This window comes from Haliotis cracherodii, unplaced genomic scaffold (genome assembly GCF_022045235.1).
Source record: "Haliotis cracherodii isolate W230 unplaced genomic scaffold, xgHalCrac1.p SCAF_4, whole genome shotgun sequence".
Classification (NCBI taxonomy): domain Eukaryota; kingdom Metazoa; phylum Mollusca; class Gastropoda; order Lepetellida; family Haliotidae; genus Haliotis; species Haliotis cracherodii.
In genome coordinates this window covers 66,872,627-66,890,534 of record NW_027266297.1, presented here as the reverse complement: position 1 = coordinate 66,890,534, position 17,908 = coordinate 66,872,627, and the positions used below count along the sequence as shown (strand labels likewise).

The 17,908-nt window shown below is 40.5% G+C and overlaps 1 protein-coding gene across 1 annotated transcript; it reads right to left on the bottom strand.

The window, feature by feature from the left end:
- Positions 1–5,883: 5,883 nt before the first annotated feature.
- Positions 5,884–8,599, bottom strand: LOC139480223 (actin-2-like). The gene is made up of 2 exons (XM_071263251.1): positions 8,381–8,599; positions 5,884–7,206 (listed from the first exon to the last, which is right to left on the bottom strand). The coding sequence occupies exons 1-2, from the start codon at positions 8,504–8,506 to the stop codon at positions 6,202–6,204; spliced, it is 1,131 nt and encodes a 376-aa protein (XP_071119352.1). The 5' UTR covers positions 8,507–8,599; the 3' UTR covers positions 5,884–6,201.
- Between the last annotated feature and the right edge of the window lie 9,309 nt (positions 8,600–17,908).

Below are 17,908 nucleotides of genomic sequence, written 5' to 3'. Positions count from 1 at the left end.
TATGCTTGGGGTAAGAGGTGATTAACATGGCAATCCGGTGGTCTCAATGTGTGTCCTTCCAAATGCTGTCGACCACTGATTTGGTTGACCCAGATTCAGATTTACAGCCTTTCGTGATTGAGATGGATTACAACCAATTGGCACGTGACCCAACGTACACTCAATGGCTGCACACACAACGAACGTTTTTCTGGGTGCTTCCTACGTGATGTCACATATGTGAAATATGTGTTGCCAGTGCGGGCTGTCGCATCGATTACAAGTGCAGACGTTTAAACTGTCTCATTGTGAAGCCTAGTGGTTTAAGTGTTCGCTCGCCACGCCGACAATCCCGGCGTCTACTTGAGCCCACAACTGTGGCATAGCCGGAATGATAAACGGGAAGTAAATAGACTCACACAATAAATGAGACCCATGAACTTCAACGCTTGCCGGAACAGGCGACTTTGCTTGTCGTTTGTTATTAAACGCCGAACTCAGCAATATTCCAGCTACATGGCGGAAGTCTGCAAATTATCTGGTCTGGATCCGACAATCCAGTGATTGATATCATGAGCATCGATCTATGCAATTGGGATCGATGACGTCAAATGATTACCGATCTATTTTTGGTCCATCACTTTGCCACCATAACACATAACCATCTTATGATACACCATAATACATCTGGCGACCAGAAAAAAATCCCCAACGACAAAAGTGCGTTCGTCAGACAAAATAATATATCTCAAGGGAATTCGCCTTATTGGTTTAGAAATCCACATTTACAAGATTCACGTGGGGTTTTATTTTTTTGAATTAAATAAAAAAGCTCATGATTTTGTTGTATCAGATATTGTATTTATAAAACTTAAAGACGCTGCTATCTCAGTACAGGTGTAGTGTGGGTCAAAGTCAGTGTGATTACAGGTAAACGGCCAAGCCAAACCGTTCAGGTCGATTACAGAATGATATTCATCATATCAATATAATAACGACAGAGTATAATATGTATATGAAAGCTGACAATTGAGCGATCACGCTTCCCCTACAAGAAGCGGTCGTAAAAGTAACGTCTTCATCCCGTGTCAACCAAGTTTGTGAGTCCGAGAATTCTTCAGGCGGTTATTTCGAAAGTATGAGCATTTGCATTACTAATTATTCAGAATATTGGTTAAAATAAGACGGACGTTCTTAATGATTGCATAAAAATTGGACCCGAGGTTGCCAGCACAGTGAAATAATCTGATTTGCTGTGAGGGCTTCATTCCGAAGCGTATGACAGAATGGAGGTATATCTTTCTATTGTACATAGGTACATTACCCGACACTCACCAAAACATATGGTCTGTAGCATCGAGCTACACGCGAACAGTCAGTTCAGTTAAGTTCAGTTTATTGTCAGAAAGACCCACCAACGTTGGGGCATGAGAATAAAGCTAAGTATATCATAAATTTGTATATAATAATAATATCAAGATGACAGGGATATTGTGCAAATACATTTAGAGATTAATAGTTTCAATAGAATATGGCAAAAATAAAGTGACAGGAATCTTATACACGTTTTTAACAGTACACGTTTTTAACAGCTTCAACATTTCTAAAGATGGTATTGATGAATGTGAACAAAGTTTTCATATCTTTTACTCTAATGCTGGATAAACACTATTTCAATTTATACATGTCGGGCCATTCGGAGAGATCTTTAGGTATGTACATTGACCGCCATTGGAGAAGAACATCCCATCTGAAAAGGTAACGAAACTCGTCACCCAACGCGGGAGAACAACATAGATTACACAAACGTTCCACTCTTGGGATTTCAGACCAGCGTCCAGTTTCAGTTGGTAAGTTATGGTTTGTGGGTCTAAATTTATAGATTGGGTAATAAATGTCTTTAGGCAGATAAAGAAATAATTCAAAGTTTATATTTTCTTTAAACAGTTTTTAGTAGACACCCTTAGAACTCTCGGTAATGGAACTGTGCCAATTTGCAGGAACTGGTCTTTCAATAGTTCTTCAACTTTTGAAGCTAGCCATGATGATGAACACATTAATGGGTTGTGATCTATTTCTGAGTCCTCAGTTTAATATTTTCTTGACAAGTGTTGCCCATGGGAGTTTTTCAGGGAATCTAGCGTAGTTATGAGTGATAAATATATAAATAATAGTTTTTAATTTTGGAGTTTGATTATCGATTACCATTTCATGCCAGAATCGAATAACACGTTTGTACATTTTCATATATAGGGGTTCCCTTCTGAGTTCTCTATAAATCATATGGTTTAGTGTTGCAATTCGAAAACCTGCTGCCAATTTATGACATTTTAACTGAACTCTTTCAATTATTTAATGTTTTCAAACGCCCAGATTCCACAACAGTACATTAGGATCGGGTCAATCAAAGTGTAAAATGCGGATATTAAAGAATCCAATCCATGCAAATTAATCTAACGTCCTTTTTTAATAATGAACATATGCATTTGTTGCTTTTTCTGCTAAAACATTGATGCCTTCTACAAATCTCCCGTTTCTGCGCAACTTTGTACCAAGCTTGGTATAATTATCGATACGCCAGAAACCTATGATCCCGGTTGGCCCCAATTATGTTTCTAGGTTTGTCAGCACCATTCCCGTGCTCGTGGGTTTCACCGAAGTGGTAAACGTCTGAGACCTGCATCACTTCGGGCTTTCCTCCCACATTAAGCTGACACGCCGTGATATAACTGGAAGACTGTTAAAAGCGGCGCTAAACCCAACTGACTCAGTAAGCCTCGATTAAGGATACTTTTGAAAAGTTTTCCGATACAGCTGAGAATTGTTATAGGTCTACATGAGTTCGGATCTAGGTGTTCACCCTTTTTCTTATATATTGGTCTGATTATACCCTTCAGCCAGCAATCTGTTATCAAGTTATATAGATCTGTTAGAAGAGGTAAATGTATGGTAGCATCGATAAAATAATCGTTTTCAACGAAAACGAACCCAGTAGCTTTGTATGTCAAGAGAACAGGCAAGCGGTGAATTATGAAGCCGTGTTCCTCAAAAGCGGATGTTCGTCCCTAGTTGATTGATGAAACAGTATGATTGTTGTTTACGGTCGCTCAGTTTGACATTTTGGTCATGCAATTTGTATTTTTGTGTTAATTAGAGTAAGTGAGTGAGTGAGGTTTTACGCCGCTTTTAGCAATATTTCAGCAATATCACAGCGGGGGACACCAGAAATGGGCTTCACACATCGTACCCATTTCGGGAATCGAACCCGGGTCTTCGGCGTGACGAGCGAACGCTTTAACCACTAGGCTACCCGACCGCCCCTGTGTTAATTAGAAAAGATGAGATCATCAGCCGAGTGTTTCCATCATGTATTATGTATAGCTATTGTCCATTTTGTTTATTCTTTATGAAATTTCCAATAGGGAAGGACAGAAATAAGGGTGGTCTCTGTATGGTATGTCATTCTTAAAATAATCGAAATGTAAGGCGCACTTTCAGTTACTAGGAAACTTTTGAAAGCGCGTTTAAAAAGAATTAAAAAAAGTTATGCACACATTCTCTTCCCGTCTCACCGCCGAGAATCGCATTATTTATCGTAAAGTGCTAAATGACATGCAGACACGTTTGTCTGCAGAAACGCCAACATATTGGGAATCACCTAACTTATTGGAATGTGGGTCAGTGGTTAACGTCTTCGGGAGGCAAGGGAGTTAATTGGCTTTAACTGGACTTTTGGAGTCGGTTAGCTCCCTTGCCTCGGGAAGCTATGGTGGTTTACAGCAAGTTGGCACAGCGTGGACGTATATAGCCTATTAAATATAAAATCCTGCTAGGTGACACTAATTACATTTCCAAAGGATCGTGATGCCAAGTTTACCGGATTATGTTTCCATACCGATAACACTTTCCATTCCATGATGATGTGCCCGGAGTTCCTACCCGTGATATCTTCGTGACTCTTCCTGTAGTAAAATCAAAGACTGCTCGTCGTAAACGATTGATTTGTCTGTCATACAGACCCTGAAACATATATATCCAACACAGCCCATGCAAGGCTATAATATTTGTCAATTCTAGATAACTGCATTATTTTCAAGCGAGGACAGAGCTTCTTATTTTCAGTAAATGTCTAGCTGTCACTAGTGTTTACTATTGAATGAATGAATTGTTTATTTCCGTGTCATAAATAAAATTACTTTTATGCAAGGCCAATATAGGCCGAGGAGACACAAAACACTAAACAATTTATCACATATTTTCTAGGTTTTTAAAATAATTATACAGTACGTATATAAAATATAACTTGGGTAAAAATTACTTGGTTAAACAACGTTTAAAAAAGCGTTGTCGTCGGGCATACATTTTAAAATACATTTTACCAAAGTCGGCGATAGCCGAGGCATTTTGCATTAATATTATATTTTTGGCATCTTGTGTATTATTGACAAAAGCAGTATTATCAAATGTACCGGTAATTCATTGAGGCGAATATTATAAAATGGACATTGTAGCAGAAAATGCTTTAAGTCCCCCCCCCCCCCCCCCCCCCACACACACACACAGAGAGATAGCATATCAGAATATATATGTCAAACTGACCAGGGCGCACCTCTAGAAACGTGCTTTTATTAAACTTCAGCTTGCACTGGCTCTTCACGATTGCTCGAAGCCTATTTGCCTTGCCCAAATAGTGTATTGTATGAACGTTTCGAGACGACTTGCATGGGCTGGCCTGAATTTCCACCTGACGGGGGGATGCGGGCAGTGTGCATGTGTCAGCGGCTCCGGGTAGCTCGGCGCCGAGCTTTCTTTGTGTGGAGAACGTTGAGGTTGAACCTCACGCAGCTGTCCGGGATACGCCTGGCCGAGTCCATTGTGCCTCACTCGACTGTGCCATTCATATCATTGTGCTATTGTACAAAACGAACCAAGAAGCCGCTCTATTTGAAAATACTGCCGTCGGAGACGTAAGATTTCATACACGACCTAAATTTGAAATCTTATCATGCTGACAGTTTATATCATCGCGGTAACTTTTGGAAATTTCAAAAAATTTCAAATGTGTGTGTGTAATTTCGGGCTTCTGTGAACTCGAAAGAAACCTGGAGAACGTATTCACCTTTGTATTTTATTTTAAATATTTTGAACTGTAAGTCGAATTGCAAGTGCTTTATATATTTGTTTGGCTGGTATTAGGTATCTGGTACATACCCAAACGAAATACCTAGTAATTGTATGTTGAACAAATATACAAATCTTCTGTATACTGTGCAGTTATCACGTTCTTGACCCTTGACCCTTGACCCCCAGGACTGCCACCGTGCAGTTGTCTATGGCAACCGTCACTGCTACATATTGCCCCACACATTGCTGATTCCGTCCACACCAACAATCCCTGCCAAATGTAACCACAACACTCATGCCTATTCACTTCTGTCTGCCTACTGGTATAACCGTTTTAAAACCCATGACAAATTGAAACACTTCTCCACACCGGCATTGATAAAATTGGGTGGTAAAAACTAGGTTAACTTTGTATAATCCACAGGTCGACTTTACTTTTCAAATACTCCCTCAAGAAAGAATCGATTGTTACTTTAAACAGTCACTGCATGCGTTATTCCACTTGTTTGACCTTGTATAATAAATTCGAGTGAAAACATTTGCTGTTTTTCTAAAATACTTTCGGGTTTGTTGTGTTTGTATTCCAGTTGCGTGCAAGTGCATATACCGTAAATTTTGAAATAAATGAGTCTCCAATAGAATGCGACCGCTGGCCCCTAGCCACAAATGCGACACAATATGAATGAGACGCCCCTTCCTCGCAATACTATACGTCGTGACCTTGTCCTTCAGTTTACCCCATCTTATATTCAAAGATTAGAATACATGCAAAACAGAAAATGATGTTTTTGCTATTTTTTTTATTCAGGAATGCATTTTTAACATTTTTATAAAAAAAAACTTCAAAAAAGTGACATAACAAAGATATGACCAATTGCACAGAGATGAATACATGTACAAGTTTGATCGACGACACAGCCACTGAGATACACACGTATCAGGCTAGGGTCTTATTTGGGCTGTTGAGCATAGTTCACAGGTCGAAATTGAGCGATGGCGCCAACATATTTGGTTGTGTGTGTGTGTGCATTTGAACACAGACATGACAGGTTGTTTGCATAACAGTTCCGTACGTAATACTATCAGGAGTCCTACAATTTAGAAGCACTTCCTGTGTACAATGGATGGGCCGGACTCATCGTACTCCTGCTTGCTGATCCACATCTGCTGGAAGGTGGACAGAGAGGCCAAGATGGAGCCTCCGATCCAGACGGAGTATTTCCTCTCTGGGGGTGCGATGACCTTGATCTTCATTGTGCTGGGGGCAAGGGCTGTGATCTCCTTCTGCATACGGTCAGCGATGCCGGGGTACATGGTGGTACCTCCTGAGAGAACAGTGTTGGCGTACAAGTCTTTACGGATATCAACATCGCACTTCATGATGGAGTTGTATGTTGTTTCGTGGATACCAGCAGATTCCATACCCAAGAAGGATGGCTGGAAGAGGGCCTCTGGACAACGGAATCTCTCGTTTCCGATGGTGATGACCTGACCGTCGGGAAGCTCGTAGCTCTTCTCCAGGGAGGATGAAGAGGCAGCAGTCGCCATCTCCTGCTCGAAGTCGAGTGCTACATAGTCGAGTTTCTCCTTGATGTCCCTGACGATTTCTCTCTCAGCGGTGGTGGTGAATGAGTAACCACGCTCAGTGAGAATCTTCATGAGGTAGTCTGTGAGGTCACGTCCAGCAAGATCCAGTCTCATGATGGCGTGGGGAAGGGCGTAACCCTCGTAGATGGGGACAGTGTGGGTGACACCATCACCAGAGTCCAGAACAATACCCGTGGTACGACCGGAAGCGTACAGAGACAGAACAGCCTGGATGGCCACATACATAGCTGGAGAGTTGAAGGTCTCGAACATGATCTGGGTCATCTTTTCACGGTTGGCCTTGGGGTTGAGGGGAGCCTCAGTCAGAAGGACGGGGTGCTCCTCTGGGGCCACACGGAGCTCGTTGTAGAAGGTGTGATGCCAGATTTTCTCCATGTCGTCCCAGTTGGTGACGATACCGTGCTCGATGGGGTACTTGAGGGTGAGGATACCTCTCTTGGACTGAGCCTCGTCACCGACGTAGCTGTCCTTCTGTCCCATACCGACCATCACACCCTGAAACAATTAACAAAATTCGTTAGCTAAATATATTAAGCATATTGACAAATGGCTACATTGACAAATATAACAGCAAAAAGCACAAACTAAGTAACAAATAAATATCATCAAAGTCCCATTCAACCCGATTACATTTAAATTGTTTTCCTATACTGATATTATTAAAGGCTGAAAGCTATCAGTGAAGGAAACATGTTAAATATTTCAAAGCGGATGCTAATAATAAATCCCATGTGTGGCGTTTCATTTATGCCCTTTTATGGTAAGCCATCTGTGAAACCAACACATCATACGACTTTGTGTGACGTCATCACATGATTGCTGGCCTCGCAAAATCACATCTCCGGGTTAAAGATAATATTGATGCAAGCCAAACAGCAGATTAACGACACTTATTCTGTCAAAGATGTTAATATATATAGATGGGATGTTTTTTAAATTTCCTTATATGTTAATAATGGATACAATAAATATTTTGCTCAAAGTGAAAATCTGATAAAAAAAGAAAATAAGAAATTATAATTTATCTTTGGTTTTTGAATAAATTAAATTCATCGAACCATGTAATAATGAAACGTTATCTCATGCGGGAGGTCACATGACTAACAATGGACGCGATCAGGGGGCGTGGCAAGAACTGCACACCGGCCACGTGAAACCGGTTCTAAACTGCCGCCCGAGGGCAAAGCCTGGAGTCCATGCGTGAATAAAGACTTAGAAATCAACGATATTTCGTGCAGTGACTACTAGAGACATGCCTATTTCAACACAACTGATAATGATCGCTGCAAAGCCTCAAACCGGATGACAAATATATTTGGATACCAATTATTGATTTCATCAAGACAATGAGACTAGGGGCGTTGTCCATCTCTAGACAAGAGACGCCACATTGTTTCATTGAATATAGTGTTACCATTTGAAAACTTTGCAAATCGTATGCAATACGTTTGATTTGATGACGTAAACGAATCCAAATTGTAATATAGAATAAACTCCATTTATTTGATATACTACATCACAAAATAAAATGAAGCATATTCAACGCGGAAGGTAAATCTAATAAGGCTTACTTAAGAGAGTGGGTGATGAACTTTAGTTCAAACCAACATGGCTAATATTTGAAATCGACTGAAACGTTTTTGCAACAAACGATAGAAATATTACAAACCTGATGACGGGGACGACCGACGATGGAGGGGAAGACAGCTCTGGGGGCGTCGTCACCGGCGAACCCGGCCTTACACATGCCGGAGCCGTTGTCGATAACCAACGCAGCAACATCTTCGTCACACATTTTGATTACTTAAATTTTCCGTTGAAACACAAACAAAATTCACACACGAGTTCGCCGGCCGCTGACTAAGTTCAACTGAGACCGAATACGCCACATGACATCTATTTATAACGCGTTCGATCGCGGCTTCTAGGAAATCCAGACTAACTCTCCAAATAAGGAAATGCTTTCTGCCATATATGGTATGGTGTACGGGCTATTCACCGTCAGCACGCTCAAGCCGAACAATAGCTGGATGACGCTGCGCACTGCCCCATGTTAAGAGCGATTGACCTCAGGCCGAATTTGGCCATTTGGTCTTAGGCAGGGTTGTAGGTGACGTTAGCAGATAGACGTAAATACCGAAGTATGTTATCAATATCTATGCGTGTACTTGTGTTGAAATATTTCATAATTGTATATATACCACAGTATACAAACGTCCATCTGATCGTTAGCTTATCGTAATGTATATATTTTGTTTTTTGGACGCAGGTATTTAATTTCAATCATATTGTAGCTTTTATTGTCGATTAACATTCGAACAGAAATATTTCACATATTATGTTGTATTTAGAATGTATTTTGGCACAATTATTCAATCAAAGTAATATGTGCTATTAACGTAATATTCACTTTTGAAGTTTGTTGGTAATTGTAAAACTGTTTACTTTTATTGATTTGGCAAGTAAAGTCTGATTTATATTATTAAATATTAACAGTAATCACATAAACGAAAAGAATTCTGTATGAATTCAATAATAAAGGAGACCTCGAATCATTTCCCTATAAATGTAGTGAGTCGTTACGTGTGTTGTTTGTGAGTTGGGGTGAGATCTACTTCCCGAGTGTTTGCAGGAAGCTGTGTGGTTGTCAGATAGCCAGTCTGTCATCGAGGCTGTTACAACGTTATTGGACGTGTACAATTACGGAAAATACAAGGCTGCGAATGATTCAACCTTCTATACACTGCTCACACAAACAGCATCCTGATCTTTCAAATCTTTCCGGCTGAACCAATCACGTTTATACTTATCACATCGATTTTACGTCAGACAACTTCCCCAATATATTTTTCCGTTTTTATCAAAACCTAAATACAAACATGCGTAAAACTGAAGGGTGTCAAATCGGTTATGTGTAATCAAAGACACTGACGGATCTACTGTTGAGGTTTTTCGTTAGTTAAATTGAATATTACATCAGACTAATCCACACATAAGCTGATTTCGTTTGTGAAACTGATATGATTTATCAGAGACCATATAATAGAATTAAATGGTCTCTGGTTTTATAAAACACATATACTTTAAGAAAATCCTCGACAAGAGAATTAGAATCAATATTCATTATACCGCGCGCAACGTGACCACACGAGATGAGGTAATCGCCCGTCCCCCGGGAGCAAACCAGCACCCCCGCAGGGTCGCTTCTGTGATTGCGTAAGGTCACCGCGGTGATAGATACCTATGTTCTATGCTTATCTACGTGGACGTACTAGAATGCGTCACAGCTTACTCAATGTTAATCTGCCTTTATGTAGACATGCAACATTACGTCTTAATGACGGGTTACAGTTGTGTGTGAGAGTAAGGAATGCGGTCAGGTAGGGTGGGCCGAGACGAGACAAGCCTCTGTTTTATTATTATGAATTATGTACAGCGAGTGTATCGCAAGATCCATCATCAATAAAGAAACAGCAAACCAAACCCATTATTTCATTGTCAGGACTGTTATATTATTGTCCGTCTTGTAACATTATTCGGACGCTCCAACAACACCTTATACAGCATTTGTGTACTGTTTTACCGGACAGCTATGCCATTGAATACGTCAAATTCTGGTAGAAGATATTACTCCAACCTTTGATTCGTTAATGGGATTTTTTAAATAATAATTCGTTATTTTCTCTGAGAGCAGTGTTTTCCTGGTTGAAGGGGCTTTACTCTATTATCATTTAATAATGATTATTATAGTATATATATTTCTAGAGAATTTTCGCCATCGAACATCCATGAGTTCCAGAAACTGTACCTTGTTGAGATTGATTTATACAGGGTGTGTCCTCAATACGTCTACAGGTCAGTATACATATGGCCTACAATGATACTTGGGCTGGTGGTGGGTAGGCACAAATGATATAGGTGTGGGGAACATGCTACGACTGACCCACTGCTGTAGACACCCACATACAGTCAGTTCATGGAGTTGTCAGTCACAGTGATGTCTTAGGGAGTGTATCACTCACTGTGTAGTGCGCCTGTTGATAGAACGATACTAGCAAATACACCAGCATTATTAGGCATTTTATGATAGTGTATGGAGTAACACGCTTCTAACTAGACGACTTGACGTGTAGGCGTGTAGGAAGTTGTGCCAGCTGTGTGTAGAACCCACAGATAACCTTCAACACGTAATCATATTATAAACGTGATTACAAAGATTATGTAGTCCCATTTCTCCTCATAGCGGGACATGTGCACGGAAGTATTTTCACCTGACACTAGATTTGCCTCGTCTCATCAATCCCTGTTCACATTCAGCGTACTTCAACCCAAGCAATATTTTTTTCAAAACCGTTACGCTTGACCGGTCAGACAGTTGTGTGGCAGGGGCGTTGTGTGCCTCAATGCGGAGCTAATCCCAAGGTCGGTTTTCCTGATCGGCTTATAGTGCAGTAATGCGCATCGCCCTAGAAATCCCTAGATACACATGGGATTAATCCAAATTAGGAAAGAAGCTGTGCTGTGTAATACGTTGAACAGGTGGACACGCTATATGTTGTACAGTAGACATTGTATAGTAATACACGCTATACGTTGTACAGTAGACTTTGTATAGTTGTACACGCTATACGTTGTTCAGTAGACATTGTATAGTAATACACGCTATACGTTGTACAGTAGACTTTGTATAGTTGTACTCGCTATACGTTGTACAGTAGACAGTTTAGTTGTACACGCTATACGTTGTACAGTAGACATTGTATAGTTGTACACGCTATACGTTGTACAGTAGACGTTGTTTAGATGTACACGCTATGCGTTGTACAGTAGACGTTGTATAGTTGTACTCGCCATACGTTGTACAGTAGACAGTTTAGTTGTACACGCTATACGTTGTACAGTAGACGTTGTATAGTTGTACACGCTATGCGTTGTACAGTAGACATTGTATAGTTGCACACGCTATACGTTGTACAGTAGACAGTTTAGTTGTACATGCTAGACGTTGTACAGTAGGCAGTTTAGTTGTACACATTATACGTTGTACAGTAGACAGTTTAGTTGTACACGCTATACGTTGTACAGTAGACGTTGTATAGTTGTACACATTATACGTTGTACAGTAGACGTTGTATAGTTGTACACATTATACGTTGTACAGTAGACGTTGTATAGTTGTACACATTATACGTTGTACAGTAGACGTGATATAGTTGTTCACTTTATACGTTGTACAGTAGACATTGTAAAGTTGTAAACACTATACGTTGTATAGTTGCACACATTATATGTTGTACAGTAGACGTTGTATAGTTGAACGCATTATACGTTGTACAGTAGACGTTTATAGTTGTACACATTATACGTTGTATAGTTCAACGCATTATACGTTGTACAGTAGACGTTTATAGTTGTAGAACATTATACGTTGTACAGTAGACGTTGTATAGTTGTACACATTATACGTTGTACAGTAGACGTTGTATAGTTGTACACATTATACGTTGTACAGTAGACGTTGTATAGTTGTACACATTATACGTTGTACAGTAGACATTGTAAAGTTGTAAACACTATACGTTGTATAGTTGTAGAACATTATATGTTGTACAGTAGACGTTGTATAGTTGAACGCATTATACGTTGTACAGTAGACGTTCATAGTTGTACACATTATACGTTGTACAGTAGACGTTTATAGTTGTACACATTATACGTTGTACAGTAGACGTTGTATAGTTGTAGAACATTATACGTTGTACAGTAGATGTTGTATAGTTGTACACATTATACGTTGTACAGTAGACAGTTAAGTTGTACGCACTATACGTTTGTAATACTGCGCGAGATGGCGAGATATAAGCGGTCAAAGATAACTTCCTAGATGGGTATTAACTCTTCATGTTCTATATATTCTGTTTTCTGTTCCGTTCCATTTTGTATGAACTCGCACACCTTATAAAAGGCATTCACATTTAGTCATATTCAGTTACATTAATCATTATGTTAAACGCAGATGTATTGTAGTGAGGTCTCAGAGGTGTGGTATTTCTCATATCTACACAACCCGTGAAGATCCGGGATAGAATAGGTCTTCAGCAACCCATGCTTGTCGTTAAAGGCGACTATACTTGTCGTAAGAGGCGACTAACGGGATCAGGTGGTCAGGCTCGCTGACTTGGTTGATGCATGTCATGGATCCCAATTGCGTGGATCGATACTCATAATATCAATCACTGGATTGTCAGATCTGTTAAGTGCACTAAGAAACATAGATCTGAATCTTTAGCATATATACCAGTCTGTGCTCAAACCTTTGGTACATCAATCACTGGATTGTCTGGTCCAGACTCGATTATTTACAGACCGCCGTCATATAGCTGGAATATTGCTGAGTGCGGCGTTAAACAAACAAACAAACAAACAAACAAACAAACAAACAAATCATATCTACACTACGTATAGTGTATATCTTACTATGACAAGTATCATTTGTAGACAAATAGATTTTAATATATCTAGAACAATCCATTACGACAGTACACGGAGAGACAGGAATGAACTACACAAATACAATGACCTGCATCCTGCAAGACCTACAACATCAAGATGAAGGTACGGCCTCATACACTTGTTGTTAACATGTCTGGCGCTCCGCATTAATGGGTAAAACAAGGTCTGGTCAGTAAACTGTGGGGTATCCATGTCAAACAGCCGCATGGTATCTCAGTGGGCTTGCACTATGAAACATCAGTCCGGACAAAAGTCTGTCATACAGGCCCTGAAACAAATATATCCAATAAAGCCTTTGCAAGTCTATAATATTTGGCAAGTCTAGATTACTGCAGTATCTGAAAATGATATGATTATGTTTTATAACTTCAATTTAACTGTTTTTTCTAGAGACAAGATGTTAGCTTATCCTTACTAATATAAGGGGCCACACGCACGCAAACACATGCATGCACGTCGCTATTAAAAAGCAATACTCTTGAACGCGACCTTAAACCCGTAAACTTCATTTCACGTCACCTGTGACATTGGAAGTGTAGATTTTTGCCATGCACCACTAATCATGTAACTGTAACCTTTTACTTTATCGTCTATTTTTCTATGAATAGCACATAGCTCGCACATAGCTCACTCCTATCAAAGTCAACATCAGCTGTCGGTACCAAAGTCACGGAACAAGCCATACCTGTACGTGACAGGTCATGTCAACATGCTGGCCCAGTGTTGTGGAACAATCTGACGCCAAATATCAGAGAATCATAAAATTTGACAAACATTTAAAGACCACACAGTACCTGTCCCTTCAAACCTTTGACTAGATCTATCATGGTCTTAGCGCATTTGATCAGTTATACATTGGAAAGTGCGCTGTAAGAGTTCATAATTTTATTTAATTTAATAGCGCAGTCCACCTTAAGTTGACATTGTGGAGATGTCAGACAGAACAGTCGACAGGGATTGGGTAGTTACAATGCGTGATGTGAGCCATCATGTTTCGACTGTGTGGGTCGTTCGATGCTCATACTTTCAGCCACTGGTTTGCGTGTCCTGGACTGACGTATTCACAGGCCGACGTGAAAGGTTTGCATTTTGAATTTCGGCTCATCACTACATTCAAACAGTCACTATGTTTGGCAAATACATGCATGAAAACGTGTTCTTCATCTTTGGAATCCAAACGCCAACAGAACTAGAACATTTCATCATTAATTACGGGGGCAGGGGTGGCCCAGTCGTCTAAGGCGCCGCGATTCGCTGTGCAGTTGCGTCCCTTGGGCAGGCCAGAAACCTATGATTGTGGGTACGAGTCCCGGTTCGCCCTGATTATGTTTCTAGGTTTGTCAGCACCATACCGTGCTCGTGGGTTTCACCGAAGTGGTAAACGTCTGAACCTGCATCATTTCGGGCTTTCCCCCCACATTAAGCTGTCACGCTGTGATATAACTGGAAGACTGTTAAAAGAGGCGTTAAACCCAACTCACTCACTCATTATTAATTACACTGTGAAGTCGTACGTCAAGACACATTTCAATGTCCTCTCAAATATATTTATAAATATCTTATATCATAATATGTTCAACAGTGTCTTGAACGGCCACACGGACGTTATCAACAACAACCGCAGTGTCAATGTACTGTCGTTGCTTCGAGGTTATACAAACTAAAATAACGCCATGATATAACTGGAATACTGGAATAAAAGCGGCGTTAACCCCAACTCACTCACTCACTCACAAACGAAATGCTGTAAGTAATTATTACACGAAATATAACCTTAAAAATACGGGTAAGAATTAGTCTTCAGCAACCCGTCCCTGTTGTACGAGGCGACTATTGGGATCGGATGGTCAGACTCACTGACTTGGTTGATGCATGTCATCTTATCCCAATTGCGTAGATCGATGCTCATGATGTCAATCACTGAATTGTCAGGTCGGTGATTTATAGACCGCCGTCATATAGCTGGAATATCGCAGCGTGAACAACAAAGAAACTAGACGAAATATATCTTATATGAACAAATATGTTATTAACAAGTTATTAACTGCATTTGATGCATCTGTATCTATAACAAGCAATGAGGGGCGGTAACTCCCGTTAATGCTGACTTTTCATTGAACTCTGGTGTATCACATATTAATGCTTATGTTTGAAACTTAAAGACGAGGTCTGCTGACTATCTCTTTTAATTCAGCCGTCGGTAATATATTTAGTCTTGGCTACGATCGCAGATATCAATATAATGACGCATAGACTCTGTTATACCGAAGCACGAAGTGCGTTATTTCCACATGCTGATATAGGTATGTAACGGTCTGTCAGGCCACCTGTCAAAGAGTCGGTCAATGATTACGTAACACCACGGTAACGGAAAACCAGTTATCCATCAATTCGGTGGGAATTCCAAACACTGGGCACGTGACCCTACTGCCATGTTGGCAATGACCTTCACGAGGTCACCGAGATCGATATGAAAGCTTCCCTGCAACACTGCCGAATGAGACCAACCTGTGTTTCAACCTGAGATCAAATTTATTCTGGCAAACCTGCGCATTCCAGTCCCACTAACTGTCTTGGCGGCTAATACAAGTATGTATTGTCCGTGAAGCCTCGCACACAAGGACCCGCTGGGGAAACATGCGACCTGTTGTCACGGAGGACGTCGGAGTGATGTGTCAGACACAGGTTTACACACTAATACGAGGACTGTACCACACCTATGTAATCTCTGCACCAACTCCCTATATCAGGATGTGCTGACGAATTCATATTGAATATGTTATATATAACCTATACCTTTCGCGTGCATGTATATTTTGCCGATATGATCAACCATGGACTAACATCTAGTCTCTGAAATGACATATTTTACAGAAAACACAGTTGTTAAAATAGTTATAAAATATAATAAAAAGGTCCCATAGACTTTCTTCATTTTCAGGTACTGCAGTAATCTTGTGAGTGAGTGAGTGAGTGAGTTAAGATTTTATTGTCACATCGGCAATTAATATTTCAGCCATACCGCGACTGCAATAATCTAGACGTGCCAAACGTTATAGACTCGACAGGGCTGTATTGGATATATTTGATTCAGGTTATGACAGACTAGATCAACCACACAGTATCATTATACGCGAGTTCATAGAGTGAGTGAGTGAGTGAGTGAGTGAGTGAGTTGGGTTTAACGCCGCTTTTAACATTATTCCAGTCATATCACGGCGTGACAGCTTAATGTGGGAGGAAAGCCCGAAGTGATGCAGGTCTCAGACGTTTACCACTTCGGTGAAACCCACGAGCATGGGTATGGTGCTGACAAACCCAGAAACATAATTGGGGCGAACCGGGATTCGAACCCACAATCATAAGTTTCTGGCGTGTCCAGGGGACGCAACTCTGCACAGCGAATCGCGGCGCTTTAGACGACTGGGCCACCCGTGCCCCCAGTTCATAGAGACTGTTTATTCAAGTACAGTTTATATTCTTACTAAAGTTAGTTCAACCAACAAGAGGTTATTCGAATATGTACTTTTACACCCTTTGGTAGGTTTTATTTGTTTGTTTGTTGTTGAACGCCGTACTCAGCAATATTCCAGCTATGTGACGGCGGTCTGTTAATAATCGCGTCTGGACCAGACAATCCAGTGATACAGTTGTCCGAAAGGATTTAGTATATGCATTGAGACATCCTGGTTTATTGGTAATTTCAACTTTGCAACATAACAATGAAATCAGGAACACGATACTGTTCATTTATTAAAAACGGAAAGTGTTTTAGATTGATGGACACCAACACTGGAATGGCCATTGTAATTGCCACGAGGTTGCATTGTGTCGGAAACAGTGATTGAAGCGATGCTGCGCGACCTGGGGCGCATCTCTTGTCCAGGTCCGACGTGCTCTGTTTGCGGTATTATCTCTGTGTAATTAGGGTAGCCAGCTGCAGTAACTGTCTGACTGATCTTCATCATAACATGTGAGTTAATGAAACTTGCTTTGGGAGCCTATTTGCCCAGGTCATCTCCCCCTTTAACTTGCGATTTGTTTAGAACCTCTCGGCCCAGACCAAACTGCCCTGCCAGGACTACCATGCTGGGATATATAAACCGACGGTGTCCTCACAGAATAATGGAGGTGCATAACTGATACACATGATGACGACAAGAAGATACGCATGATTAAAGCATTATGATACACATGACATACACATGGTGATAACATGGCGATACACATGAGGATAACATGGCGATGACATGATACACTTCATCATAACATGACGATACATGTGATCATAACATGACGATACATGTGATCATAACATGACGATACACATGATGATAACATGGCGATGACATGATACACTTCATCATAACATGACGATACACATGGTGATACACATGGTGATACACGTGATCATAACATGCTACACATGACGATACATGTGATCATAACATGACGATACACATGATGATAACATGGCGATGACATGATACACTTCATCATAACATGACGATACACATGGTGATACACGTGATCATAACATGATACACATGACGATACATGTGATCATAACATGACGATACATGTGATCATAACATGACGATACACATGATGATAACATGGCGATGACATGATACACTTCATCATAACATGACGATACACATTGTGATACACATGGTGATACACG